Here is a 26,989-nt window from a genome sequence, read left to right on the forward strand (position 1 = left end):
TCAATGCCGTCTGCGACTTCTTGCCTTGATCGCACTTTTCTACAACGATTGATATCCAGCGAAGGATGTGATGAAGTCTCCGGACAATGGTCTGCGCTGCGAGCACAGAGAGCAAGTCGATTCTTTTCCAAGTGGTTGGCAAATCCAGACGTCGACTCTCGACCTTCCCGTAATACATCCATCGCACCGGCGGCCAAAGTCGCTTTTCGATAGTCTATTGAGCACTCAAGCTTAAATAAATGACCAGTCTTGAGATTTGTTTTTGTGGCGTGTTTGTGATCATCGTGATCTTCACGCCATTGGAAGTATATATGTTCTCGCCGAACTTTCTTCACACTATGCCGTATAAGTCGATACAGCAACTATCGAACGGTATGTGATCTAGAACGCCATTTCACGCTTCATTTGCGATGTGGAAATTTTGGATCAAAGGTTGGGGCAGTTATGGTAGTACTAGTATCGAAGCACAGCACATCTTGTAATGCGGCACATGAGCTACGACGTCTGGCATGATTGAGCTGACCAAATACTGCCGTGTCCCAGGATACGATGCATAGTCGCACTTTCAAGGAGTGGAAAGGAATTGTTCAAATCAACGAGCATGCATGCTATTCAAAGGCTGTCAAGATCGATTTTCCACATATCCATACCCACACCACAGACCACGACTCTATTCTGCCCGACGAGCTCCATCGAAGATATATCCGCGACTGCGGAGTGCACGTTTTTCACCAGTGTAATGTCAATGCCATCGACTCCGGACGCGTCCTTGATGTCGACCTTCCATAACTTTATGCGTTGATCGATGCTGGCGCTCAACAGCCATATTTTGTGTTCGACAACGCGCACGATCGTCAGGGCAGTGATAGCTGCCGCGTGAGCATTGGGCACGAGCAGAGTTGTCATTGTCGGCGTGCTCGATTGGGAATCGAGTGTAAATCTAGTGAGACCTAAGGCATTGTCGTCTCCGCCTGAGATCAACAAAAGATTGTCGCCAGCGCTGGATGAGAGGTCGACATGGTTCAAACTCAATACTGCGCTCTGATGGACCTTGTGCCTTGTTTGCCAAGTCAGATCACGGTGCTCGAAGTCGCCTCTGTTCCATTGGACTATATGTCCATCTGTACTGGCTGTGAAGAGGCAGGATCGAGGCTGCTTCGAGGAACCTAAATTCAACCGGAGGCACTGCGTCAGACATGAGGTGAGATAATCGCCAGAGCTGAGTAGCGTCCATGACTTGTCTCGGTAATGCCATTTCTGCAGATTGGAGTTGGAGTACACCATCGTGATATCGTAACCAGAGTCACGGGCATTTGCTTCGAAGTTCATGATTCGTAGATCGGAAAGGTTGCACCGAGGGTGCGCAGATTCGCAGACCACGCCAATTCTTACCAGCGGAAGGTTGTGAGTAACTTTCCACACGTGAAACTCTTCGACGCCCCCGCTCGAGAAAAGGTAGTTGCCGTCTGAAGACCATTGGAGATGCTGGATGCCTGTGATATGCTTCTGTAGAGTATGAAGACAGCGCCAGCTACCGTTCACATGCAGCTGTAATTTGATGTCGGTGTCTTCAGCGCCGGTTGCTACCAGCTCAGAATCGATGGGCGATACCACACTGGCTTTGATTTCTCGCCCATGCCCACCGGCATGAATTGAGCTTGATGTGAGCTGATTCTGGTGCTGGTGATATAGCTCCGAAGTTTTGGTCCAGATGAAGGTGCCGCCGTAAGTGTCGAGATCAAAGGCAAAGTTGCGATGCGCTCCACCACATTCCACGACCATGATCTCTTGCTGTGTCGTAACGTCGAAGACAACGAAATGTTTGCCTCGGAATCCCCAGACCCAGATACTGTTCGAATGCACAACGGAGAAGTCTTCAACGTTCGGTCCAAGAGGGAGGGCCAGCTGATGCACAGTGACTAGACTCGTACTCTGACCAGCGCTCGAGGGACTTTGTAGACCTGAGATGTCCAATTTGTGTGCGGCGAAGGTTCCATCACGCCCAGTCGACAGTAGCATGCCCATGAAGTATCGTAAGGCAGTGACAGCTTCGACACCATGCACCGTGGGGAAGTGGCCCACGTTGGGTATTGGGCCAGATTCTTCGTCTCGAGGGCGAAGATCGTAGATAGCTATGCAACCGCGTCTTGAGCCGAGTGTGACGAACTTATTGTCGTCCTGGATGAACTCTGCAAAACTTGTGACCACAAATCCTTCCGGCAGTGCCAGTGCCCACGAGGATATGATCTCGAGTGTACAATTGTCCTTTGTTCGACAATTGTACCAATAAGCAGACCTAGACCTCACTGTCGTGACCAAAAGTGTGCATGCCGCGGTCGTTTCCCCACTGAGATGGGTGACATTACCATGATGCGCAAAAAGTCCTGCCACCTTCTCACCAACGTCAACGAGGATTTGATAGCCAGAAGTTCCAGCCAAGTGGTAATACACTTCGCCTCTTCCAGCAAAGAAAGCAACTTCGTGAATGGCAGCCAGTATTGAATAGCCACGAAGCTGACTGGCCGGTGGACCGAGTTGATTACGGTGCATTGTCCTTCTTGTTGTGTCCAGCTTCAGTGAAACCACGTCACCGTTGTCCGTTATTGCAATAACATTGCGCGGTGCCACGAAACCGTATGATCGATAGCGGACTGCTGTTTTTGTACACTGATGTTCCTTCGAATCGAGAGAACTCTCATGGGCATTGACATCGACATCACGAATAGAAATCGACCCATCTGCACCACCGGTAAGTACCTTTTCCGTCTGAGTGGTATCTTCATCTGATTCAGAGCGTCTTCGAATGGCTACCGCCCATATGTTCTTGCCATTGTGAGCTTTCTCTACCTTGATCTGCCGCAAAGCAATCGAGCCTTCACTCCTGGTCAGGCTCCACGTGATGCATGTAGCATCTTCTCCAAATGACAGCAGACGAACAGTGCTACCGGCTCTAACGAAGCGCACATGCCATATTCTGGAAATATGTCCCATTGCACTCGCCAAGCAAGCCGGCTTGATTGCACTGGAGCTCTGGACAGAGCCAAATCCAGTCTCGCGCAGGTCCGCATCGTTGGTCTCGATTCGTTTTGACAGGTCTGAGACATCCCACAGTCGAATACTTCGGTCGTCACTGCAGCTTGCCAGTATTCTCTGCGGCTCACCTTTGACGTCCGTAGACCCGCTCGGGAGTATCTGCACGCCGAACACAGAACCGTCATGCGCTGGGAATGAGTAATGGACTTGATGTGCTGCTTCGAGCTGAGCTTTATGCTCTGCAATTTGACATGACCACACTATGATATCGCCGAAAGCAGTGCCCGAAGCAATGAGACAAGAAGAAGGACTTAGCCATGTGACCTGTGCACAGTACAGGATGCAATTGGATCCAGGTACTGCTTCACGTATGTCGAGAGACATTGACTCCGTATGCGCAGTCGCTATGCTCAGCGCATTGTGTGCCGTGACAATGGCCACTCTGTAGGCATCCAGTGGGGATATCATAGCATCCAGGATCCAGTCATCCACGCGGGCAACTGGTCCAGCTTCGCAGTCGAGCTGGGAGCCATCCCGGTGCAAGTGAAGTCTCAATGCTCGGAGCAGCTGGCCGCCCCATACGATGACAAGTTCATCATCGCCGTGGTCAGGGGTGACAATGCCATGTATGGCCTGGCCTTCGAAAATCGAGATGGACTTAAGTAAAGTCTGATCGGCTGTGTCGTAGGCCAGCAGGCAGCAGCCCGATCCAGCGAGAACGACCTTCCGGCTCCAGCAGGCCAACGCCGTCACGGGCACGCGGTGATGTTCATGCTGCATCGGATGAAGGTGTGAAGGAGAGGGAGTGCTTCAAAGTGCACAGCTTGGCAGTGAATCAATGCATGGCATGGCATGTGCACAGTCGGCCCACTAAGCCACGGACGATCAGCCGCTGGTGGCATCAATTCGCAGCAACAGCTATCTTTAAGCATTCCGACGCAGCGTGACTGTCGAGAGACATGCACATGCTGTGTCGCGCTGCCGACCATGCCCTTGCCCTTCCACTCGCACAGCAACTCGCAGGCGAAGCACACGGCCGGCGAGGGCATCTTCCAGGCCGCATCGAGCTTGGGAGCCGTTGGGCTCGGGGCCAATCTGCAGCGACTCGCGAGCGGCACGACCAGCGCAGGAACCGACACGTTCGCTGAACCCCCGCCGCCCTCCCACGCCTCCGCCAACGACTCCCTCCGCGACGACCATGTCATGGCGGCGCAGAGTGGCCGAGTAGCAGGCGCCTCCGACCAGCAGCCCGCAGCTCCCTTGTCCGCGCCGGGATCCACGATCCCGCCAGATTCGTCTCATCTGCAGTCCTTCACCACGCCGCGGCGCGCTCACGAACGCGCGCCCTCGCTGCAGAACTACCTGCCGTCGCAGTACTCGGCAACGTCCACCCCGTCCTTCGCCGTTCAGCAAGCCACGCCCAACCAAGGCTTCCAGGCTAGCAGCGTGATCCCCTCCAACGCCAGCTCGTCCGCTGCTCTCCCAGGTGCCCTGCAGCCGGCAGGCGGCTCGCGGTCGACTGCCTCCTCAGCGTACACGGCCTCGCCGACGACCTCGACCATGCAGTCCCAGCCGTTGCAGAACAATGCCTCGCAGTACTCGCAGCCCCCATCCCGCTCCAATACACTGCACAGTCACTCGCGGAGCAGCCCCAGTGTGGGCACGCTGGACGGCTCCTCCAAGTACATTCCCTTCAATCAGACGCCCGCTCAGACTCCGGTCACTTCGAACCCAAAGGCTTTCAATCTCTCCAATGCTCAGACGCCCCAATCGGGGGCGGGCCCCTCGCATAGCCCTCTGAACCTCACAGATATTCGATCGCGGGCCATCTCCGACGCCAATGAGGGTCCTCAGGGCACCGCCTTCTTCAGCTACTCCGAGCAACCCACGAATTCGAACTACCTCGCTCCGTTCCCGACCTACGCGTTCGATTGGTGTAAGTGGCCAGTGCAAGGCGGCTCTGGGGCAGGCAAGATAGCGGTTGGCAGCTATTTGGAGGACCCACACAACTTCATACAGATATTGGACACGCACATTACACCTCAGGACGTCAACGGGCCCGGACAGGCGCCGTACGGCATAGAATACAGCAAAGTTGCAGAGGCCACATGCGCATATCCTGTAACGAGAATCCTTTGGGAGCCTCCAAGCTCGCAGAAGTCCAGTACAGATCTGTTGGCTACCAGTGGTGACCACCTACGGCTGTGGTCCCTGCCAGCGCCCTCCACACCGCACTCTTCGCACATCAACAGAAGTGCGTCTACGAACATTCGAGATCCAGCTCCCCAGAAATTGCAACCGCTTGCTCTACTTTCTAACAGCAAGACTCCTGAGCACACCGCTCCTCTGACGTCCTTGGATTGGAATACGCTTTCTCCGAAGCTGATCATAACATCCTCAATCGATACCACATGTACCATATGGGACATTCCGACGCTCACAGCCAAGACGCAATTGATCGCTCACGATAAGGAAGTATTCGACGTGCGATTTTGTGCGGGGTCCGTTGACGTGTTCGTCTCTTGTGGTGCTGACGGCAGCGTTCGAATGTTTGATTTGAGAAGTCTGGAGCATTCGACCATCATTTACGAGCCCGCCGAGAAGAGCGACAAATGTAAGAGTTATGGGATAGTAAAGTCGTTCGTTCCAAGCTGACCGTCTCTAGCCTCCTCTCCTTCGGCGTCCTCCCCATCGAAGTCTCACATGCCTGCAGCGCCTCCCCTTCTTCGACTTGCCGCCTCGCCCCACGACGCCCATCTTTTGGCCACATTTGCTTCTGATAGCAACGTTATTCGAATTCTCGACGTCCGGCAACCAGGTACCGCGCTTCTGGAATTACGTGGCCACCAAGGCAACCTCAACGCGATTGAGTGGAATCCAAGTCGGAGAGGAATGCTCGCTTCTGGTGCAGATGACAGTATGGTCTTGTTGTGGGATTTGCTGAATTCGCAGAACCAAGCTTCCGTGCCTGCTCTGAACGGCAATGGCACCGAGCAGTCTGCGTCTACCGTGAAGGGACCTTTGGCCAACTGGAGATGCGAATACGAAGTTGCGAACGTATCATGGGCCCCGCAGAGCCAGCTCACGAACCAAGGCGGCGACTGGCTGGGAGTTTGCGCTGGACGCGGTGTATGGGGTGTCAAGATATGATTGAATGCTGATGATGATTTGACGACGGAAACAGAGGGAGGAGTTCTTGTCGGGGCTTCGACCACGCAATATATTCACTGCATCTGACCCATCTCGGGACGAGCATCACTCTTCAGCCATGCTTGGACTTCGGATCGCAAAGCTTTCATGACTCCACGTTCACGCCAGAAGTGACCTGCACCATCAATTTGTGCCCAGCGGACTTTCTTCTCTGGCGAATCCTTCTGGAGCTTCTCTGCCCACGAACGAAGTTTCTTGCTTGCCGTAAAAGTGTCACCAGCTCCGAATACGATCAAGGTCGGATGTTTTAAGCCCAAGACGCCCATCTCTCCATCGTTAGAGCTACCCTCAGTGAACGGTAGACCAGGCGACAGCAGTGTAGTGGAGAACGGCACGAGCACGGGACTGATCATCAGGTAGCGTACTGCGATATCTGGGCCTTTATTGCCGTTCGGGAGTTTAGGAGTGCTTGCTGGTGTGTTGCTCTCTCGCTCCAAGGAGGGTCGTCGGGAATGCCCGCTATGTCGACGCATATGATGCTTGATGTTGTGCGGCATATCTCGCATCACGTCTACGCTTGTGCGCGAATCACGGCTTCGTCGACGCTCTGATGCGTCAAGCTCGTCGCCTCCAACAACTACCGAGGAGTGCAGTTTCGTCGGAGAGTCGTCATGGCGAGGTTGTCGTCCGCGTGTTGTGGTCGGTGAGGTCGGACTCTGAGCAACTTCGATCGATTGCTTGGTTTGTTTTGCAAGCGTTCGAGCTCGCATGAAGATTTCGGAAGCTGCAGTGCCTCTTTCTGCGGTCTCGAAGCGCTGCAAGATCGCGGGCACGCCTGGCAGTCGAGAGAGAATCAGCGAGCCGAAGGAGTAGCCTGCGAGTAGTAGCTCGAGAGGGCCGTTTGAGGGGGTGTGATCTCTATAAAGCGAGCTTGGGTCTAGGCTTGCGTGTTTAGCAGATAGCATTTCGGACCCAGGAGGCGTGCAAATGTTGCTTAAGTAGTAAATCGCAAGCCCGACGACTGATGCGTAGTCGTCTACTTCTGGTCTGCCGGTCCATGATGTCTTTCCTGCTGATTTCCCTGAGCCTCTGTCAATGTCGTTAGTTGTGTATTTCGACTAATGCTGTCACTGCACTTGCCTGAAATTGAAAGTTACGATGATGTAGCTTTCTCGGAGGAGAAACTCGACGAGAGATAGCACGACTGGGTCGTCGTACGTCCCTCCTAAGGGTGCATAGGGATGTGCTACAATTGCGATTCGAGGGTTGTCAACGTTGCTTGCGAGGAGATCTTGGAGGTTGCGAGGGTGATAGATCCGACATTCAAGGTTGGTATCGTCGTGCGCAGACGGGATCGTGAACGAGTATGTTGCTTCTGTCATGGCTCAGCAGCTTTGTTGCTCTTTACCACTGCTGCTGTCATTGATCGGCATCTTCTGTGCGGCCTTAGCGTTGCAAGTTCTGTTGGGTTGTGGTGTCGGTCGGGATAGCTGCCTTTTGGACTTGAAGTCGAGGTCCCGCGCTGTGGCGGATGCAGCTGCGGGAACGCCAAGATTTCACGCAGGAGCAAGAACTTGAGGGGAAGATAGATGAGCGTTCATTCGGTATCTACATCACGAGCTTGAGAGAAGAGCAGCTCGGGCGGCGGCTCTTCATCCTCCTCATCTATATGTCGTGCCGTTGCGAAGCTTTGATCCAATGCATTGATCTCTTCGCCTGTATCTCCCTGCGATAGATCATGGCGATCTGTATCTACCGTCCTATCGTCAGCTCCTGTGAGAGCACTAGCGATGATTTGTTTCCCTCGACTGAGCGCATCAAGCTCAGCGCCAATAGCAGCTTGCAATAGCTTCCAGTTGTTCTCTTCAGCTTTTTGCAACTTCGCGTGCAGGGATTCCGCGACTGTATCGATTTTGTCAAGTACCTGCTGCATGCCTTCAGCGTGGTCAGTGTTTATGCTAGGTGGATCTTCCCAGGCCGATTGCGAGTTCGGCGATGATGGTCGTAGAGTGGCCATCTCAGCACGGAGCTGCTTCTCGAATTCGGTCACCTCTACAACTGCTTGCCGCCAAAGCTCTGCGCCTTCGACGAGAGCGGACTTCTCGAATTCAATGTCCTTCTTGCGGTGATCTACCTGCTCGCGACGTTCACACCAGTACTCTTTCGCTAGGTCAAGGTTCCTGCGTTGAGGTGGTAACTGCCAGACCGATGCTTTTGCTGCCACGGGAGATGCTGTTCTTCCATTTGAGCTGTCTGGACTGACGCGTAGGAACTTATCCACGTCGCTCTCGAGGAGTCGCAGACTTTCCGTGTACGATGCCATACGAGCCTGTACAGCATTTTCCACAGCAGCGATTTGTCTCATGAGCTTGCGGTGCTTGCTCTTCATCTCTACGAGACTCAGCTCAACTTGATTGATGTCGGCTTGTAATGTGTCTGCCTCCTGCTTGAGCCTCTGTACACGCACCGTCTCTTCTTCCGAGTCCACGCGACTCGATGCTTCAAGTAGACCAGACCGCTTCTTTTCCCATGTCTCGATCTGCCTGAGGTTTCCCTCTGTCTCTCTGACCTCGCTGCGAATGTCTGTGAGCTCCTCATTCTTGAGGTTTGCCAATGCGACAATGCTGTTGTAGATGCCCTTGCGAGCGCTTCGAAGCCCTGGCTGTCGTCGAGCCGGCCGCCGTGCCCTTCTCGCGATCGATCCTGGCACACTGTGCACCGTAGGGGTTGAGCTTCCCGTAGAGCTCTTATGGTCCCCCGAGCGGCCCTCCAGCCCTCGTATGAGACCTTCGGCTTGCGCGTCGAGCAGGAACTGGAGATCGGCTTCGATGTCTTGCTGCTTGTCCTCAATTTCGGTTGGCTTTTCTACGAATACAGATTCGGCGACTGTCTCCTTTGGTGCTATGTATCGGCTTTGCACGATGGGCGGCGGGATCATCGATGTGGACGGGGAGGGACTGCGCCATCGTGGGAGCTCGTGACTCGAATTTGACAAGACTCGGCTCTTGCTCGAAGATGTAGATGGTCTCCAGGATTTGCTGGCAGACATGGTTACTGGTGCTCTGAAGGATATCGCTGTCTGAGAGCACGATGTAGACAACTCGCAGGATCTATGATCAACAGCGGAACAGTATAACACATTAGCTCACGCGCATGGTGGACGAGGTGCATACGGTGTTGATGGTGAGTAGGTTGCACGCGAAGATGCATATGTCACAAGATCGCGTCCGCTGATGGCATCTGATCAGCGGTGGTACACTTTTAGCGCGACGATAAGGAGCATTACCGTCAGCGCTAGTCACACGTCTCTTCTTCACTTTCCTCGGCACTCAGCGCTTCTTCACGGGAGGAACAAGATACAAAGCTTCGGAAATCTGCGCGTTGAGCAGCATACTCAAGCTACTCAAGCCATTTTGATTCTCTCACTGCGGAAAAGTGCGAAGAAGCCACTGCAACGAGTGCCATCTTCAGGCTGAGCCGCACCAACCGGGCCCATGGATGTTCCTGAGGTTGGAGAGCCTCCTCGCTTTCTCTTGTTGCTACCACCGGTCCCATCATCAGCAGATGCCTCCGCGCTAAAGACTGCTTATGCGGATACCATCAGTCAAGTGCTCAAGGAAGTCGCAGGTCACTCCGCCGATCATCCTAAAGCTTCAGTGTTAGAGATTGCATTGGCCTGCCCGCATCTTGTCGGCGCACAGTACGCACCACGATCTAGTCTATATGATCAGACTCAGTCGCTGGTGGCAGGCGTTTACAAGCTCATCACTGTGATAGCTGCGCAGGAAAATATCAACATCGAAGATGCTGAAGGCGTTGACCCCAGGGTGATCTTGATAGCATGGTCTCCTGACGCATCAAGTTCAGAAAACATACGGGAACCCTACGGACCTGTGATCGATCTCGAAACTCTAGCCAAGTCGGCTCGCCAATGGCAGTATGCATTTGGCGTAGAGTCCGAGGCAGGCGAGAACATGGTAAGGGCTTTTGTTCAAATGAAAGGGGCCGAGATCGATGTCGAGTGCGTTCACAACGATCCACCAGCTCAAACGGTCTCCGCCTCGGAGCATGATGTCAAGGCTACTGCGCCTGGGCAGCCAAAACACCAGAAGCACTACGATGTTGCCGTTGGTGGCACGTGGGATCACCTTCACATTGGCCACAAGCTGCTCATAACAATGACAATGTTCGCGGTTGACGTGAACGATGCCTCTGAACAACGTTCGGCGACGATTGGTATTACTGGAGATCAGTTACTGGTGAACAAGAAGCATGCAAATTTGGTGGAGAGCTGGGTGGATCGTCAAAAAGCTGTCGCGACGTTCTTCAACGCAATTGTTGATTTCTCAACACCTGCCACCAGGGGACAGCGGCACGCAAGCATCCAAGATGATCCTGGGCCGAATGGCAAATCAATCGACATCCATTACCCCAGTGGCTTGATTGTCAGATGCACGGAGATTCAAGATCCTTTCGGTCCCACGATTACGAAAGAGGAGATATCTGCTCTTGTGCTCAGTGCTGAGACGAGAGCAGGAGGGAAGGCTGTGAATGACAAGCGGCGCGAACAGGGATGGGCGGAACTTGATATTTTTGAGGTCGATGTGCTCGACGCGGATGAGGATGGCGAAGGAGGTACTTCGAAGGAGGGATTCGACAGCAAGATTAGCAGCACGGCAATTCGGGAGAAATTGGCAAGAAAAGGCAAAATGTAATCTGGTAGCCCGTATAAGTCGCATGGTCGCTGGTCAGGCTGGCCAGGTTGAATGCATGTACGACTCTCGAGTGCGAACGACGCTCGGCAATGCGGTCTCGCGGTGTAGAAGGCTGAAGTTAGTGGCCACTAGATGTTGCGCCATGGCTGCATACGACCGGAGTTGCACAGCTGTATCAGTGTGCGTACATGTCAAGCGTGCATGAACACCCAGTAGAGTTTGTGGCTGGCTAGGTCGCGGTTGTTGTGAACCGACCGGCAGCGCAGCCATTGCACCGATGTCCCGACTTCCATTCGAACCTCGACTTGCAATCTTCCTGTCCCACGTCGCTTGCGGTGAACGTGGAACGTCTCTACTTGCTCGGTTACCGGTGTTACGACAGGTCGCGCAAAGGAGTGCGCTCCGCTCCTGGCTGCAGTCGGCACTGTATACTCGTCACAATATGCACCGGCGGCGTGCGGCATGCAATGCAATGCGATCCCAGAAGGTGCGAAGTGGACGACCTCACCGCTCGGCGCGAGTTGACGACACGGGCGTTGGATGAGGCCAATCGCCACCAACAACGCATGTGCGAGCGAGCGGTGTCCGCAAGCCACGGATGGTGTCGAAGACGCCGCCGCGTGCAGTACTTATGCCATGGCAGTATTGCTGCGCAGGAATGCGACTGGCTTCATGTCATGCAACGGCAGCCTGTCCAATCGTGACGAAACGGAACGCATCGCGCACCATTGCGGGTGACGCGCATCCGGCTGCGAGGCCCGCAAGTTTCGAGGTGGTGAGCTACTGCATGCCAACCTTGGAATTCTCCACTGTCATCGGGCCTGGCGCACTCGACAGCAGATGCCAGCGCATGTCAGCCAGGATCAAGGGTCGCAGGCGATGATGGTTTGGCCTGGACAGCCTCTTCGCCGCAGAGGCTGCGTCCCGCGCCCTCTTCCGAGCGGATAGCTGCATCGCCTTTGGCTCACCTGACCAGCTAAAGCTACCAGCCAGCTGCTCTCATTGGTGACGGCCGGACGACTGCCACTCGTCGTGGCTTCCGTGCGGTACATAGTTTGCTTCATCCTCTCCTGCGAGCATGACGCCGACTCTCCATGCAGCTCGGATTTCGTCATGTCATTCGTCCATTCCTTGGTCCTCCGCCTCTCCCTCTGCACCCACGCGACCTCCAGCAGACAAGATTGACTTGCGGCAGCCTCCAGTCCTTTGACCAGCCCGTGCGAGGTTCAAGCACCAGGACAGGCCCTCCGGTCTGAACAACGGGGCCTGCATGAGCTTCGTCGACGAGCCTCAGCATGAGTGGCGGTGGAATTGCACGATTGCCCACGGAACTCGTCGAAAGAATCCTCAGCTTCGTCGAGCCGGGACACCACGAGCGAGAAGTCGACATCGCGCAAAGAAGGCATCTGAGTGTCGAGAGTTTTGAGCCCGCCCCCGCACCATCTCGCGGTTCTGTAGCAGACGTCGGCAGATTTCGCAGTGTTTGCAAAAGATTTGCGCAGATCGGTGAACCATTACTCTTCACCCGGGTGGCGATCAGATTTTCCGAGGATGGTCTCAAACGGTTGGAGCAGCTGGCGGAATGGAGCCATCTTGCGGCTCAGGTCAGACGATTCACATATCTGGTGCCCTACTTCTACGAAGATGGTCAGTCGTTCGGCGTGTAGAAAATCCCCCAGCTGACGTGTTACAGATGCACATGATTTAGACAGCCTGACAGAAGAGCTGCAGCAGTTCGGTCTCGGCAAATCTGAGATCGGAAATTTACGTCGAAAGGAAACCGAGCAGAGAACTATTTGCACAAGGAAAGACGATGTCCGAATTCTCAAACGTGCAATTGCAAGCTTCACAAGACTTGAGCTTGTACAACTCTTGCGAGTGTCAGACAGAGAAGATGGCATCGTGTTGAACTATCTCCGAAGACACGAGGACGCCAGACGGAGGCTGAACCTTAGCTGGAATGCTGCATGCTCTCATGCATCACGGACCATCATCACAGCTCTGCTCACGTCGAACGAGGTGCCATGGTCAAGGTTCAGTTTGCCGATCCTGAGTCCGGACAGCGCACGGTTCTTGAGGCTCCAAGTACCAAACTCTGTCTCAACCTTGGCAGAACGTCTCGAGGTACTCACTCTACACTTTGACGACAACGAGGATCTCGATGCCAAGATCCAGGAATTGTCAGTCGTGTTTAAGGAAGTGTTCACAAAAGCACGGAATATGAAGGCTGTCCATGTTGGATTCCCTTCGCACAGGCCACTTACATTGCCACTCGAAAGCATTTTCCATTATGTGAAATGGGAAAAGCTGGTGGCTTTCGGAGTGCAAGGCTGGGAACTGGACGAGTCTGAGATCATTGGGCTGGCCAAACGACACCCCAACCTGAAAGGCTTGAGATTACGAGACGTGCATCTCAAACAAGGCAGCTTATGGAAAGACATCCTGGGCTTCTTACGATCAGACATGCTGTCGCTGCAATGGGTCAGCCTAAGGCGAATAGGCTACACTGCTTACTACCATTCGCAACAATTCACGCAAGATCTCGGCACCGAACTGCCCGACTTTCCCCTAGCGGATCTCGAGAGCAGCAGCGACGAGGATACGGATGACGAAGACGTTCCACCTATGGCAGGCCCAAGCAATACCGACCAAACGGATTCTGACGACTCAACAGAGTCGCAATTCGACGAGGACAGCGATCTAGACTCAGACGACGAGCATGGACCCGAAGCGCATGAAGTGGATTTTCCTGCTCTCCATTCCCCGGACACTCCAGGTTCCGCTCCATGGTGCACATGTAGCGGTGGCGGTGGGCGTCTGGAATCTGCAGACCAGCTTGACGACGACGGCTTGAGAGTGGATAACACAAAACGCAAATACTGGGAAAAGTGGGTGCTCAGAAGATGCCCAGAGCATGGGGAAAGATGAGGAATGTTCCGCGAGACGTAAATGAAATAGTGATGGAGGCACATTAGTGGGAGGTGATGAGAGAGATATTGGGAATGGCCTGTGCTGAATACGCAAAGCTAGTCCTAGTGCTGCATTTGCGTTGGACTAGTGCCCATTCCATGCACCCGCCCGCGTTGGGTACAAGTCGGAGTCAAATCATGGCGACTCCTGTCTGCCCGCCCTACGATGAGGGGCCAGGTCGAATGATCATATTATACAAGCCAAAAGCCAAAAGCACCGCTTTACCGAAGGGACAGTGAGGTCTGCTCACTCTCTCAACCCCAGGCATGGTTGCACTGCAAAGCCGTGTCTGCGACACGATTGTCCTTTGCCGACGAGCTTCGCTTAGACATCGAGAGGTGCGCCTCCCATAGTGTACAATCCTCCACCACTCTGACGATCGCGTCCCTTTGGATCTTTCGGCTTTGGTTGGAAGTCCCACTGATTCGGCTTCTTCGCGACACCGACATCTTCACCAACGAGATCCCAGCCCTCTGCATCACCCTGAGCCCGCTCTTTGGCAATCTCCATCGACTCTTCGAATCTCTTCTCGAAATTCTCCTGCACCTTCTGTGCTTCGGCTTCTGTGCCATTCTCCGAGGCAGCTTTGACACACATGGCCAGCAGAACTTGCATCGTGTACATGGCGTCGTTGCCAGCGTTGTGAAGGAACCAACCGGCCAGATTGAAATGAGCAAGGATACTGCCTAGCGATCGGGGATTCGGCTCTCGCATGTACTGCTTGAAGAGATCCACAGTGTCGAGGGTGTCGATGATATTTCCGCGGTTGAAGATGTAGAAGCCGAGCTGTTCGCAGTATTTGACGTCTCCTGTTAAGTCGTGGCCGACGACGATGATGTTGCGCAGCTCGCCCGTGCCGGCCAAAGCACCACTGTTGATTGGATTGAATGCGCCTTTTCGGCCAGCGGGTGGAAGTGATGGGAACTGGTCCGGCTTCATCGGTCCTGAGAAAGGTTCCTGGAAGGATGCTGCTAGGACGCTGGCGACGGAGTTTTTGGATACGAACTCGCTGTTGCCAAACTCGAACGCGCCGGGGCAGCCTTGTACGAAGTCCGAGTTCTTGTAGTTCTGATATTCGAGTACACGAATGTGGCGGCCGCGAATGAATTGGTGCCAGTTCTTCCCGTTCTTACCAGGCGCAACACCCTTCAGGTCGCGCGTATCGAGTGTTGCCAGGCCGACTTCAGTGATCATGTGTGGTGCGCGCTCAAAGGCTTCACAATCGATCGCGATGAGGATTGGTTCCTGGACGAATTCATACGGTGCAGGCTTGTCGGCGACGATTGGGCTGGCGACCTCCGGCGATGTCAACTCCGTGTCATTCGCTGGGCGTAGCCCGAAGTACTGCTGGCCTCGAATTGCCTGTCTGACGATGTCCTGTCGCTTGACTAAGATCTCGGCATGCTTTTTCGCCCGGTTTGACTTCTGCTTGGCCTTGGACAATGCGGCTGCGGCATCGAGTCTCGCCCTGAAGGCTTCAGCGCTGCGATCGCTGGTCGGCACAGTGGACAAGACCATGTTTGGCTCGTGTTGAAGCTTCGCGACCCAAGATAAATAGGTCGTTCGCGATGTGGAGTGCCCAAGGAAACGCGGCTGCAAGATGTCAGGCAGATCGGTGAAGTCGAGGACAAAGCCGTTCTCCCGCTGCCAGTCGTCAATGGCGATGTTCGCGTCCTGGAATTTGGCGTTAATCTGGTCGATCAGTTCTTGGAACTGGTCGACGCGCACAAATGTGTGCAGGCCGTGCGAGTGGGTCGTGATGTAGTAGCTGTTTGCTGTCAGCCAAGAAAAAGTCAAAGTTAAGGCATGTGAAAATACGAGCACTCACATGTCCCATTCACGATCATAGATCTTGTCCTGGTCGAAGAAAGCGGTCGCGAGGGTCTGCGACCACTGTTTCGGCACGTACTTGTAGCAGTACTTGGTGACTGCGATGAAGGGCGACAGGGCAGTCCCAGCAGGAAGGCGCTCACCCTTCTTCACATCGAACGGCACCTTCACGTCAGCGCTCAACGCGCGGGAAGGCGGTCCCGAAGACTGTCCTGGAGACGCTCCTGAACAAAAAGGTCTCGGGCGCGATTCGTAGTTGAAGCGCACCAGCTCCTCCGTCACTCCAGGGGCGCGTGGAGCATTTAGGTACTCTTCGGTCTGGTAATCTGTGTCCCAGATAGAGCTCGGTGGCTCGGGTTCTTCTTTCTCTTCTGGTGGAGGGGGTGTCAGTTTCCGCGGCAGTGCCTCCTCACCGCCGATCATCTCGAGGAACAGATCCATGCGATTCGCCATTGTGCTCGTCTTCGTGTGAAGTCAGAACCAAGTGGGAGAGGATGTTGAGTAAGAAGATCTGAGCGGACTGCAGCTGGACTTTTATGGTGAGGGCGCGCTGGATGAATCGGGAATCTCGAAGCATGTGAAGTTTGCACTCGTTAGCCTGGCAAAGCGTGAGTGAGTGATGAAAGTGAAGAACATCTCGTGCCAGGTGCTACATGAAATTGGTGACGAGTCCACGTGTGAATTTGGGCAGTTGTCCAACATGTGGGAGACATTTCCGATCATCACCCCAACATTTGAAATGTTCAGCTGATCTAGTGGGTGTGAATTTGTACCAGTCTCATTCACCGACATAGCATATCGACCAGGTGAGTCGCGTCGTGCTGTGTGGCTAAACGCATGTGCAAGAGGAAGGGAAGTCGCGCCGTTCCGAAGTCCATCCGAAGCAGTTGCCAAGCACCCTTCACCTCCCTGTGGCCACGTCCGCATCGTGGAAACGCGCCCCAGCATCAACATCTACCAAGTCGACGGCCACGATGGACGGCAACAAGACTGCAGCCGAAGACGATGTTCCCCGCGAGCTGCCGTCAGAGGCCGGCAGTGCGATTACAACACGACGTCTGGTCATACTCGCCTTCTGGGCCGTCGTAGTCCTGTTCGGGCTTCCGCATTGGACATGGACTACTTCGATACCCCGATCTTCGCTGCCGCTAGAGGCCATGAATGCGTGGGCAGAAGGAACTGTGAGATCTGCCAGAGCACTGCTCAGAAGCTCAAACTGACACCGCCAGGCTTGCCAATTGCAGTATCCGATGAACATCCAACTGCAAGCTCCTAGCGCAATGACATCGCAGCAAGCCTTGGCACTGGCTGCGAACATTGAGACTGTGCTGAATGCACAAAAGGAGCTGCCTTTACATCGGTTCACCGTCTCTACCTCCAACGCGACAGCATATGACACTGCATTGACAGTCGTTCTCGAGTCTGCCAAGGCGTCAAGAGTGTCTCTGCGGTCATGGGAGCCGGTCTTAGATGTCAAGCTGGACCTTCAACCGCCAGTCAACATAGGCGAAGTCGCGCCATTCATTGCGCAAGAGATAACTCGGGTGTTCTGGGATGAAAGTGTCTCACTCGAGTACCTGCTCAGAGGAACCAAATTCGCCCAGGGCGGAGTCTCCGGCCAACTTGATCCTTTTCAACAGCAAAGGCTGGATAGTCGTACCACGCGTGCATTCAAGGCTGCCCCGAGCTACCATATCACTTTCTCGTTGTTCACCCCAGGCGCGACCCCTTCGGCATGGTCAGTCGACGAAGCCTTGCAAGCATATGTTTCGCCTCTCCTACAGTCCCTATCATCGATCAGTAACTTCACCATCGATACACAGGTGCAACTATATGCTTCCTCCAGCCCATCGATAGCTGGACCTGTTTACGACGACGCCAAGAAAGCGTGGATCCTGAGTGCCAGCGATCTCACTGGCTTCGTGAACGCGGCTGAATGGCCACTGAACCCCAGTATCGGAGCTGGTCCAACAATCAATTTCGTGCTCTACGTCCCGGCCCCTGACAAGAGTCCTCTACTTATCGAAGGCGATGCTGGGACTAGTTGGATCATTCCTCAATGGGGCGGAATACAAATTCACAATGATCAAAGCAGATTGTCAGGCGAGCTCAGTCTCGACGACCTGCGATCGGACATGGTCATATTTGCAGACCAGCTAACAGCGCTCCTGGGTGTTCCGCAATCGCCACCTTCTTTGTCCCTGAAGATTGCCAGTCTGACCCGCGAGAGAACAACGTCGCTCATTCAATCTGCCTCGTCCACGCTGGGTGCTCTTTCCAGACTCACGCTCAAGCTCACATCCATTGCTATTCCGGACTCGGTCGCCACCTCAGTTGACGAAACACTTCATCGACTTGATTTGGCATGCAGCGACTTGCGACAAGGCCGTTTCCAAAGTGCGTTGGCCAACGCTCGTATTGCTGAACAGCAGGTCGAAGGAGCGTTTTTCTCGCCAAGCATGATATCGCAGGTTTACTTCCCAGAAGAACATAAGGTCGCTGTCTATGTGCCTTTGCTTGGTCCAATGGCAGTACCATTACTTATGTCTGGACTAAAGGAACTTCGTGCTTTTAGGCAGAGGAAACGGAAGACGGCGTAAATGAAGCAAGCAAGATCGCATTGGCCGCGCAGGCGACTGGCAGCATCTCTGGCGTTCGCATATGGACCCTTGGCTAAATGCGGTAGCTGTCTCTTGATACGATGCATACTAATCACAGAGTGTTTGTGGCCTGGGCTTCCCAGTCTATGCAAGCCCGCCTTCGGAGTCCGAGGTTTGCGGGGCCGATCGTGGAAGCCTCAAGGTACTCACCGACACCATACCTTCGACACGCCATTTGCATGAGCAACGGTACAACGATGATGGAGCTAAAGCTTGATGAGGCGCCCTACACAATACACAACCTGCCATACGGTGTATTATCAACTCCGGACGAGCCGCAGCCCCGCACCGCAGTTGCTGTTGGTCATCATGCCATTGACCTTGCCAAATACGCTAAGATTGGCACATTGAAGCGAATTGAAGAAGCACACAATATCAACCTCACGGAAATACTCGGTAAATCCACCTTGAATGCGTTCGCCGAGCTATCATGGGACGTTCGTAAGGAAGTCCGTCTGCAGCTACAGGGCGACCTACAAGCACAGCGCGTACCCGCCGAGGTACTAGTACGCCTCGAAGATGCCATCCTTCACCAGCCAATGCAGACAAGAGGCTTTTCGGATTTCTACACGAGCCTCGACCATTGCAAGAATTGTTCGGGTGAACTAACGTCCAAGAACATCTACAAGAACTGGTTTCACGCACCTTCTGTCTACAATAGCCGGGTAAGCAATTATATCGATGATCCCGGGGGTCTATTTCACAATTTGTCGACACGAACGGGACTTTTGCATTCTTGTTGATGTTCTTGGGTGTACTGGTACTAACTGAGAGGCCAGGTGAGCTCCATCGTGTCTACACCTGCGGACATTCATCGTCCGAAGAATGTTGCGTGGTCAAATGGTATGGATTCGGAGCCGGTATACGGGCCCTCTAAGAAGCTTGACTTCGAGTTAGAGATGGGCTTCTATGTCAGCAAATCAGTACCCTTCGGCGAGACCTTGGCGATCGAAAATGTAAAGGAGCACATTTTTGGTTTTGTTCTGTTGAACGATTGGAGCGCGAGAGACCACCAACTGTTTGAGATGCGACCTCTCGGCCCTTTCCACTCGAAGGGCTTTGGAACGAGTATATCGAATTGGATAGTGCCATTGGAAGCTCTGGAGCCTTTCGGAACGACACCACATCTCGTCCAGGATCCACCGCCATTCGCGCATCTGACCTGGCCCGGCGAGCAGGATGGCGCACTTGACATCAAATTGAGAGTCAAGCTTGTGAGAAATGGCGAGACCCAGATCCTGAGCACTAGTAACTTGAAGTATCTGTATTGGACTCCATATCAACAGCTCGTTCATCATGCCGCCAGCGGCTGTGGTATGCAGACGGGCGATCTCATTGGAACTGGAACGATATCAGGCTCTGGTCGGAATGAGCGAGGTGAAATGTCTGAGCTTGGTTGCTTATACGAGGCTGAAAGAACGAAGACCAGCGTCATGCCACCGAAGATAGCTTCGTCGGCTTACGAGGACGGCTACATTGAAGACGGAGATGAGATCGTTCTAGAAGGCTGGTGTGAGAATGCGGAAGGCAAGGTGCAACTAGGCTTTGGAGAATGCAGAGGCAGGATCCTGCCCCCGAAATGAAGATCTCATGGAGGCCCTCTGTCACAGACATTGACATAGATTGTTCGAGCCAAGTAAAAGAATGTAAGAAAACAGTCTTTGCCCTGCAGAGAGCGTGTGACTTCAGGCGTCGTGACTTTTTGATGTGGGTTGACATCTAGCGTGTCTGCGCCTGACGGCAAAAGATGGAAATGAGTGCATAAAATACAGCATCTGGTCCTCATTCGTTTCATTACAAGGCAAGGTTCATTGAAGAATAGAATCATCAGCTGGCTTTGCCGTTCATCGTTACATTGGACGAAGCTTGCAGCTCTCGTCAGCGAAAGCGATTACTTCGGCCACTGCCCGTGGAATCGACGGTCTTCTTGCATGTACCCTCGTCAACCACATGCAGCACGTGAACGTTCCATCGTACTGACGAAGTCCAGCTCAGAACTGCGCGACTTGCGCAGGTATCTCGTCTTGCACCTTTATCTCGCATCCAGATCCCGGCCATTGCTTTCTATCACTATTGCTCGACACCAGCAAGTCGGGAGCCGGGCCATCACTGGATCTGCACGGAGGTGTGTCACTTCTGCAGAGATCTCCGCTCATACGTCTTTGGGGACACAAATCAGGCTACCTGATATTTGCGAAGCTAAAAAGGCATTAGCAAGTTCAATAATGCATAAGAGAATCAAGGGACTTACGTCAAGTGTCAGAGGCCGCGAGCTGTTCTTGCTCTGGTCTCTCATAATACCAACCAAAGTCTCACTGTTCTGGAAAAGTCCAGTTTTGAGCGAGATGACGACAAATTGCATCCCCGGCCCGGCATGCTCTCGCACATATTGTGCAAGCTGCGTGGTGTTAGCGTGATCCAGCGCAGCATCCACCTCGTCGAGCACGAAGAAGGGTGAGGGAGCATATGTGTGGACTGCGAAAAGTAATGCCAGAGCCGCCATCGTCTTTTCGCCTCCGGATAAGTGCTCCATATCTCTGAATCGCTTAAGTGGTGGCATAGCGTGATATTTGACACCAGTGAGATACGGCTCTTCTTCATCCTCTACATCCAGAGAGGCCGAGCCACCAAGTGGGAAAGATGGAGTCTTGGTGAGTTCGCGATAAACGGAGCCGATTTGCTCGGAGATGTGCTGGAAAGCTTTGTTGAACAGGTCACTGCGCTTTTTGCGCACATCGTTGAACTTCTTGACTGCCGTCACGGAGGCCTTCTTCGCATCTTCAAAGTCTTTCTGCACTGCATTGAGGCGTGTACTCGTCGCTTCGAGACGATCTGCTGAGCGCATGTTTGGTGCCATCTTGTCCAGAGCGGATGAAAGATTATTAATCTTCTCGGAGAGTTGGGCTTCGCAGTCGTCGCTACCATCTTCCTGCAGGTCTTCGTCGAGCTGCGTGAAGTCGATCTGTATGCCGTAGTCCTTGTATCTGGTGGTGGTAGCGCCGTCATCATCGTCAACGTCCATATCGTCGTCATCATCGAGACTCTCAGCTTCCAGTGGAAGTGCATCAATTTTGCGACTATCCCGCTCCAACGGAACCTTGATGTTCTCGACTTTGCATGTTCGCAACAGACTATAGCGACCACTGGCGGCTTTCTGCACGTCTGCGTCGAGCTCGGAAATCTCTTTCAAGGTCTTTTCTTGACCTTTGCTTCGTTTCTGTAGTTCGCGTCGCGCCTCCTGAACCTTCTCGCCACGCTCATCGAACGACTTTTTCAGCTCATCAAGCTGTGCTTCCAGCTCCTCGATGTCTTCATTGATCTGAGCGAGCTCAGCAGCGATCTCATCTTTCTTCGCCTGTAGCAGTGCGAGCTGATCTTTGTCACGCTTTGCGGCAGCCTCTGCCGACTGCAGCCGGGTCTCGGCTGATTGGAGCCTCTGTTTCTCGAACACAAGTTGGTTCTCGAGCCTCGAAGTCTGCATCTTGAATTCGAGTTCTTTCTGGCGAGCCTCTTCTTGAAGCGCGCCATTCTGCTTCTCGTACTCTCGAATGTTCTCGTAGCCAGTGCGCTGGCAGAAATTTGCGAAGATTTCATCTTCGACATCGGCCACTGTTTCCTCTTGCTCGTTCAAGGACGCACGCAAGGTGACAACGCCTTCCGCTTGTTCTTGATATTTTGGCTGAAGGTCTTCGAGCTGAGATTCGAGGTGTTGCAATTCCTTCGACTTGCTTTCAATGTTTCGATCGAGTGTCCTCAGCTCCTCTTGTGCGTACTTCTGTTTGGTATCTAGGCGTGCAAGCTCTGTGCCAAGCTGCTCTTCTTCTGCTTGACGCTTATGGCCCTTGGGCAGCGCGTCAAGGTCGCCTCTGAACTTGGCGATCAGCTGTTCCAAGTTCGAGATCTCAGCATCGTCGAATCGTCGCTTGTTACCACCAGGTCCGTCACCACCAGTCATGTTGCCACCCTTGTGGATGACTGTGCCATCGATGGTGACAGCTTTGGCGTCGACGCCACGCTTGTACACAAGCTCTTTGGCGATGGCGATGGTATCGGTCACGATTGCATTGCCACATGCGAAGCTCAGTGCTCGCTCCAAATTTGTGTCGAAATCGATGGTGTCGATCGCGAGCCTCATACCAGGATGCATGCCGCGCAGGTTCGCATTGGCTTGCTTGTGAATGATCGTATCGAGTGGAATGAACGTCGCTTGCCCTCGATGCTGCTCTTTGAGGTAGTTGATGCATTCACGCGCCGTCTTCTCGGAGTCGACAATAATTGCATCAAAATGTCGACCTAGCACCGTAGACACTGCCGTCTCGTACTTCTTCTGCTTCGGCCGAACTAACTGACCAAGCTGTCCTTTGACTCCCGGGTAGATTCGTCGAATTTCCGCGACCATGGCTCGCTGATCGGCTTCTTTCCTGGTCTCGCGTTGATAGCCCTGTGCTTCGGCATACCTGCTGAGCACTTGTTGCAATTTCTCGTCCAGCTCTCGTCTCTTCTGCTCGGTTCGATCGCGGTCGCTGATCAGCATATTGATAGCCTTTTTCTTCTCCGCAATCTCCTTGCCCGTGGACTTCATCTTTTGGTTCGTTTCGTTGCGGTGCTGTTGCAGCTCCGCAATGTTCTCCCGAAGATTCGCAATTAGTGCTGCAGTGCTATCCACTTTGGACTTCAGCGAATTCGCAGTTTCCTCATCAGTCTTCAATTGGCGTATAATGTTCTCGATTTTGTTTTGCACACTGCCCGTCCGCTTGTAGACCTCTTTCTTGAGCCGCTCGAGTTCTTGTAAGTCCTGCGGACTGAGTGCACGCCCGGCTTTCTGCTGTTCAGCATGCCACTGGTCCTCCCATCGCTTCTGCGCTTTCTGTACCACAGCAAGCTCCTTTTGCATCTTCTCAGCAGACGCATGCTGCTGGTCTCGGTCTTGCGTGATCTCATAGATCCGCGTTTGGAACTTTTGAATGTTCCTGCTGTATATGGAGAGTTTCTCGTCCACTGGAACTAGCTTCTGCTCTTGCTCCTCAGCATCCTTCTGCCGACGCTTGATGTCGCGCTCGCACTTGCTGACTTCACGCCCAACCTTGGCCTGTTCTGCTCTTGCGGCCTCTAGCTTGCCCTCAAACTGCCTCACATTGCGGCGAAATTCCTTTAGCTCAGCTTGGTGCTTTTTGATCTCGGCAGTGCTGTACTCGATCGCGCGCTGGAAATGGAAGAGCTTCCAGAGAACATGTGTCACAACAGCTTGATCGCGTTCGTCTCTTGTTTGTTCGTACTTGTCCAGCTCGGCCTTCTGTTTCTGGTATTCTTTGATCTCGCCATTGATCGTGCGACGCGAATCGTTCTTCAGCGCTGATTCCGCCTCGGCCGCTTCTTTCTCCTCCTTTAGTGCCTCATACGGAGCTTTGTACTCCAGCGATCCACTGATTTGCTCAATCAAGCGTGTCAGGTCCTTCGGAGACTGCGATGCTATCGCTTCCACGTCACCCTGAAATACGAGAAAGTTGCGAGCTTTGATCAAGATATTCTCGGCCTCGAGGGCTTCATTGTAAGATTTCGCCGTTACCGACTTGTCATTGATGCGGTACTCAGACTGTCCGCCGGCAGTAATGCTGCGCTTCCATTTCTGGACTTCGCCCGCATCATCCTCGTACACAGCCATTACCCACGCCGTCTGCGGATCGTTGCGCTGACTTCGCGGCTGGTCGGCGTCGTCCTCTTCATCTGACGCGACGCCATTTGTGTCCTCCTCAGCCACCGTGCCATCTGCGTTGATCTTGGAGTTCTTCATCACACGACCGCGATACACCAGATCCTTCAGATGGGTGGAACGCAGATGAGTCGACTTGATGCCAAGCACGAAGGAGATGGCGTCCATGGAATTTGACTTGCCGGATCCATTGGGTCCAATGATGGAGGTGAAGTAGCTGTCGCCAAATTGCATGACATGGTGGCCGCGGTAGGACTTGAAGTTGTACAACTCCAAGGCGAGAAGCTTGCCCATGGCGAGTGTCGGGTCGAGAGAATGCGCGAAGACGGCGAAATCGACTGCGCTTTCGTCGCGCGCGGGTCACGTCCGGCGCACGCCCCGAGGCGGTGGTGGTGACTGTAGGAAGGGCGGCGTAGTGGTGGTGTGGTAGGTCGTGTCGCGAGCACAGGGTCCGGCGGGCAAACACGAGACGCGCTCTCCTCACGCGTAGCCTTGGCGCTGCCAGGGTCAGACAGCTTTCTCCAGACGGTGACGTACGGGCGGTCGACGTCGACACGGGCACCAAACACGCCCGCCCATTTGCTCCTCTGCCGACACGCCTGGTGCGCGACACGGTCAGCCTGCGACTGCGCGTGCTTGCGTGCTCGCCCGCAGTGTATTCCGCCCGACTATCCGCGTCGTCTCGTGAGCGATTGTCGCTGTGCTGACCGACACCTGGGAAGAATATTGCCTAAGGGCAGCCTGTTGCTGGGGCGGTGTCGTTGGGGGCATGCCCATTACCTACCACTCTGAGTTGCGCAGGCCTTACTACGCAGGACATCGCAGCAGCTACCTCGACATCATCCCCGAGGACGAACTGGAAGCCTACGATCGGCTGGACGATATCACGACCCCGAGGAGGACAACGTACCGAGCCGCCGCGTTCGACATGACACAGGAAACAGATGAGATGGCGGCCGCAAAGATGGCGGACCTCAAACCGCCCGCCGATGATGCTGCAGGGCGATCAAGCGGCGACTCACTTCGCCCGCAGGTCGAAGATTACTTGACTGCTGGAGGCGGCTCGCCAAGCGGAGCCAGTACGCCTGGCACGCCAGGGCTGTCGCGGACGAGCAGTTCAGAAGCTGATTATGGTGGCTTCGACTTCGATCCCGAATATCCCAGCGTGGACCGCCTGAGCATGTTCGACATTCTGGAGAATTTGGCGCTACCGCAACGCCTCGAGCGCATGCAAAACGTCATCCACGACAACGCTGAGAAGTTGCGTAGACAGAGGCAGAAGCTGACCCGCCGCGCCCTATCCAGCAAGAATGTCGTTGTGGACGAATGGCGCAAGAGGGTGCCTGTTCCGGAGGAACAACTGGACAAATATCGGAGACGTATGAAAGCGTCGGTCGAACGTCTCAACAAGAGATGGCACGACAACAAGACGGTATCCCTGCTAGAGAAGATATCCTTCGTCACTGCCGTGCTGAATATCTTCATATCGGGCTACCTCATAGGTGCTTTACCCGAGTACTTCCATTACTGGTACACTGCCCAGTTGGTGTAAGTTGCAACCCTTCCTGCTGCGACCGCCGTACATCGAACTGACGCTGCGCAGCTACTTCATGCCTATCCGATGGTACAAGTACCACAAGATTGGCTTCCACTACTTCCTTGCCGACCTTTGCTACTTTGTCAACATGCTCTTGATCCTGTCCATCTGGTTCTTCCCGCAGTCCAAGCGCCTTCTCATCAGCACTTTTTGTCTAGCATTCGGCAATAATGCCGTTGCGATCGCCATGTGGAGGAATAGTCTGGTCTTTCACAGCTTGGACAAAGTAACCTCGTAAGTTCTGCACAAGGAAACCACGTACTGACCGCCGCCTAGACGACGACGTATGCACAATTCTACACCCCTCCATCCCTTACTCCGCCATTCTCTCCCCTCTTCTCCCTCCGTGATGAGCTAATCAATATTCTTTAGGTTGTTCATCCACATCATGCCTTGTGCAACGCTTCATGTTCTTGTCCACTGCATACCTCAAGAACTGCAGCTGCAGAGATTCCCGGCTATTCACACAATCAAGTATTCGACTTCAGATGCACCGGAACACTACACCCTCAAGGATATGATTATTTGGGCGACCCTGCCTTACGCGATCTGGCAATTGTCTTACCATTTCCTCATCACCGTACGGAAACGAGCAAAGATCGCAGCAGGCCGTCCTACATCGTTCACTTGGCTCCGCAAATCTTACAGAGGCAACTTTCTCGGAAAGTTCGTCCTTTCTTTCCCCGAGTCTCTCCAGGAGACAGTCTTCATGTTCATACAGTACAGCTATGCACTTCTGACGATGCTGCCATGTCCCTTTTGGTTCTGGTACCGCTGGGCAAGCGCTAGCTTCATGATGCTGGTCTTCAGCTGGGCAAGCTGGAATGGAGCTAATTTCTACATCGAGGTCTTTGGAAAGAGGATGGAGAAGGAACTGGATCAGCTGAGGAAAGAAGTCGCGCGAATGTCCAAATCGCCCGATATCACGGGACAGGATGGGCTTGCCTTTAGCCCAATGGCTAGCCCTGCTGGCCCTACAGGCAGCAGTCAGATGGGCGGAGGAGCGGGTTCATCGAGCGCGCTCGACCTGGGTCCACCAGCCGATGCACAAGGGTACAACAGTCCAGGCACAGAAATTGATGATGGACTTCATCAGAGGACCAAGAGCATCGACGCGATACCACTGCTCGATGGTGACAAGAGCGCAGATGGACAAGCTGGCAAGAAGAACATATAAAGATCTGGAATGGAAAATATAGGCTGTTGTTGGCGTTGCGGCGATCCTGCGATATACCCCCAGACTTTAGAGCGAACATGGAACTTCGGCAGTATAAGCGATATCGATTACCAGTATTAAGTTGCTGAACCACGGAAGGATCATAGT

At 53.8% G+C, this 26,989-nt stretch overlaps 11 protein-coding genes across 11 annotated transcripts; 6 read left to right on the plus strand and 5 right to left on the minus strand.

The window, feature by feature from the left end:
• Nucleotides 1-612: 612 nt before the first annotated feature.
• On the minus strand, nucleotides 613-3,813 carry CKM354_000267900 (uncharacterized protein; the record flags this gene model as incomplete). Its single annotated transcript, XM_044797843.1, has 1 exon — nucleotides 613-3,813. The coding sequence occupies one exon, from the start codon at nucleotides 3,811-3,813 to the stop codon at nucleotides 613-615; it is 3,201 nt and encodes a 1,066-aa protein (XP_044653778.1).
• Nucleotides 3,814-4,020: 207 nt separating this feature from the next.
• On the plus strand, nucleotides 4,021-6,183 carry CKM354_000268000 (uncharacterized protein; the record flags this gene model as incomplete). The annotated part of the gene is made up of 2 exons (XM_044797844.1): nucleotides 4,021-5,647; nucleotides 5,699-6,183. The coding sequence occupies 2 exons, from the start codon at nucleotides 4,021-4,023 to the stop codon at nucleotides 6,181-6,183; spliced, it is 2,112 nt and encodes a 703-aa protein (XP_044653779.1).
• Nucleotides 6,184-6,257: 74 nt separating this feature from the next.
• On the minus strand, nucleotides 6,258-7,565 carry CKM354_000268100 (uncharacterized protein; the record flags this gene model as incomplete). The annotated part of the gene is made up of 2 exons (XM_044797845.1): nucleotides 6,258-7,272; nucleotides 7,324-7,565. 2 exons carry the CDS (start codon nucleotides 7,563-7,565, stop codon nucleotides 6,258-6,260), a joined length of 1,257 nt encoding a protein of 418 aa, XP_044653780.1.
• A 215-nt stretch (nucleotides 7,566-7,780) lies between these two features.
• On the minus strand, nucleotides 7,781-9,121 carry CKM354_000268200 (uncharacterized protein; the record flags this gene model as incomplete). Its single annotated transcript, XM_044797846.1, has 1 exon — nucleotides 7,781-9,121. One exon carries the CDS (start codon nucleotides 9,119-9,121, stop codon nucleotides 7,781-7,783), a length of 1,341 nt encoding a protein of 446 aa, XP_044653781.1.
• A 556-nt stretch (nucleotides 9,122-9,677) lies between these two features.
• On the plus strand, nucleotides 9,678-10,898 carry CKM354_000268300 (uncharacterized protein; the record flags this gene model as incomplete). Its single annotated transcript, XM_044797847.1, has 1 exon — nucleotides 9,678-10,898. One exon carries the CDS (start codon nucleotides 9,678-9,680, stop codon nucleotides 10,896-10,898), a length of 1,221 nt encoding a protein of 406 aa, XP_044653782.1.
• A 1,295-nt stretch (nucleotides 10,899-12,193) lies between these two features.
• On the plus strand, nucleotides 12,194-13,826 carry CKM354_000268400 (uncharacterized protein; the record flags this gene model as incomplete). Its single annotated transcript, XM_044797848.1, has 2 exons — nucleotides 12,194-12,545; nucleotides 12,592-13,826. The coding sequence occupies 2 exons, from the start codon at nucleotides 12,194-12,196 to the stop codon at nucleotides 13,824-13,826; spliced, it is 1,587 nt and encodes a 528-aa protein (XP_044653783.1).
• A 366-nt stretch (nucleotides 13,827-14,192) lies between these two features.
• Nucleotides 14,193-16,151, minus strand: CKM354_000268500 (uncharacterized protein; the record flags this gene model as incomplete). The annotated part of the gene is made up of 2 exons (XM_044797849.1): nucleotides 14,193-15,636; nucleotides 15,697-16,151. The coding sequence occupies 2 exons, from the start codon at nucleotides 16,149-16,151 to the stop codon at nucleotides 14,193-14,195; spliced, it is 1,899 nt and encodes a 632-aa protein (XP_044653784.1).
• A 521-nt stretch (nucleotides 16,152-16,672) lies between these two features.
• On the plus strand, nucleotides 16,673-18,298 carry CKM354_000268600 (GPI-anchor transamidase GPI17; the record flags this gene model as incomplete). Its single annotated transcript, XM_044797850.1, has 2 exons — nucleotides 16,673-16,879; nucleotides 16,928-18,298. 2 exons carry the CDS (start codon nucleotides 16,673-16,675, stop codon nucleotides 18,296-18,298), a joined length of 1,578 nt encoding a protein of 525 aa, XP_044653785.1.
• A 257-nt stretch (nucleotides 18,299-18,555) lies between these two features.
• Nucleotides 18,556-19,941, plus strand: CKM354_000268700 (uncharacterized protein; the record flags this gene model as incomplete). Its single annotated transcript, XM_044797851.1, has 2 exons — nucleotides 18,556-19,023; nucleotides 19,138-19,941. 2 exons carry the CDS (start codon nucleotides 18,556-18,558, stop codon nucleotides 19,939-19,941), a joined length of 1,272 nt encoding a protein of 423 aa, XP_044653786.1.
• A 592-nt stretch (nucleotides 19,942-20,533) lies between these two features.
• CKM354_000268800 (cohesin subunit SMC1) lies at nucleotides 20,534-24,362 on the minus strand (the record flags this gene model as incomplete). Its single annotated transcript, XM_044797852.1, has 2 exons — nucleotides 20,534-20,557; nucleotides 20,610-24,362. The coding sequence occupies 2 exons, from the start codon at nucleotides 24,360-24,362 to the stop codon at nucleotides 20,534-20,536; spliced, it is 3,777 nt and encodes a 1,258-aa protein (XP_044653787.1).
• Nucleotides 24,363-24,837: 475 nt separating this feature from the next.
• CKM354_000268900 (glycerophosphocholine acyltransferase) lies at nucleotides 24,838-26,842 on the plus strand (the record flags this gene model as incomplete). Its single annotated transcript, XM_044797853.1, has 3 exons — nucleotides 24,838-25,616; nucleotides 25,672-25,899; nucleotides 26,038-26,842. 3 exons carry the CDS (start codon nucleotides 24,838-24,840, stop codon nucleotides 26,840-26,842), a joined length of 1,812 nt encoding a protein of 603 aa, XP_044653788.1.
• Between the last annotated feature and the right edge of the window lie 147 nt (nucleotides 26,843-26,989).

Source organism: Cercospora kikuchii (genome assembly GCF_019650295.1).
Source record: "Cercospora kikuchii DNA, contig_00002, whole genome shotgun sequence".
Lineage (NCBI taxonomy): Eukaryota > Fungi > Ascomycota > Dothideomycetes > Mycosphaerellales > Mycosphaerellaceae > Cercospora > Cercospora kikuchii.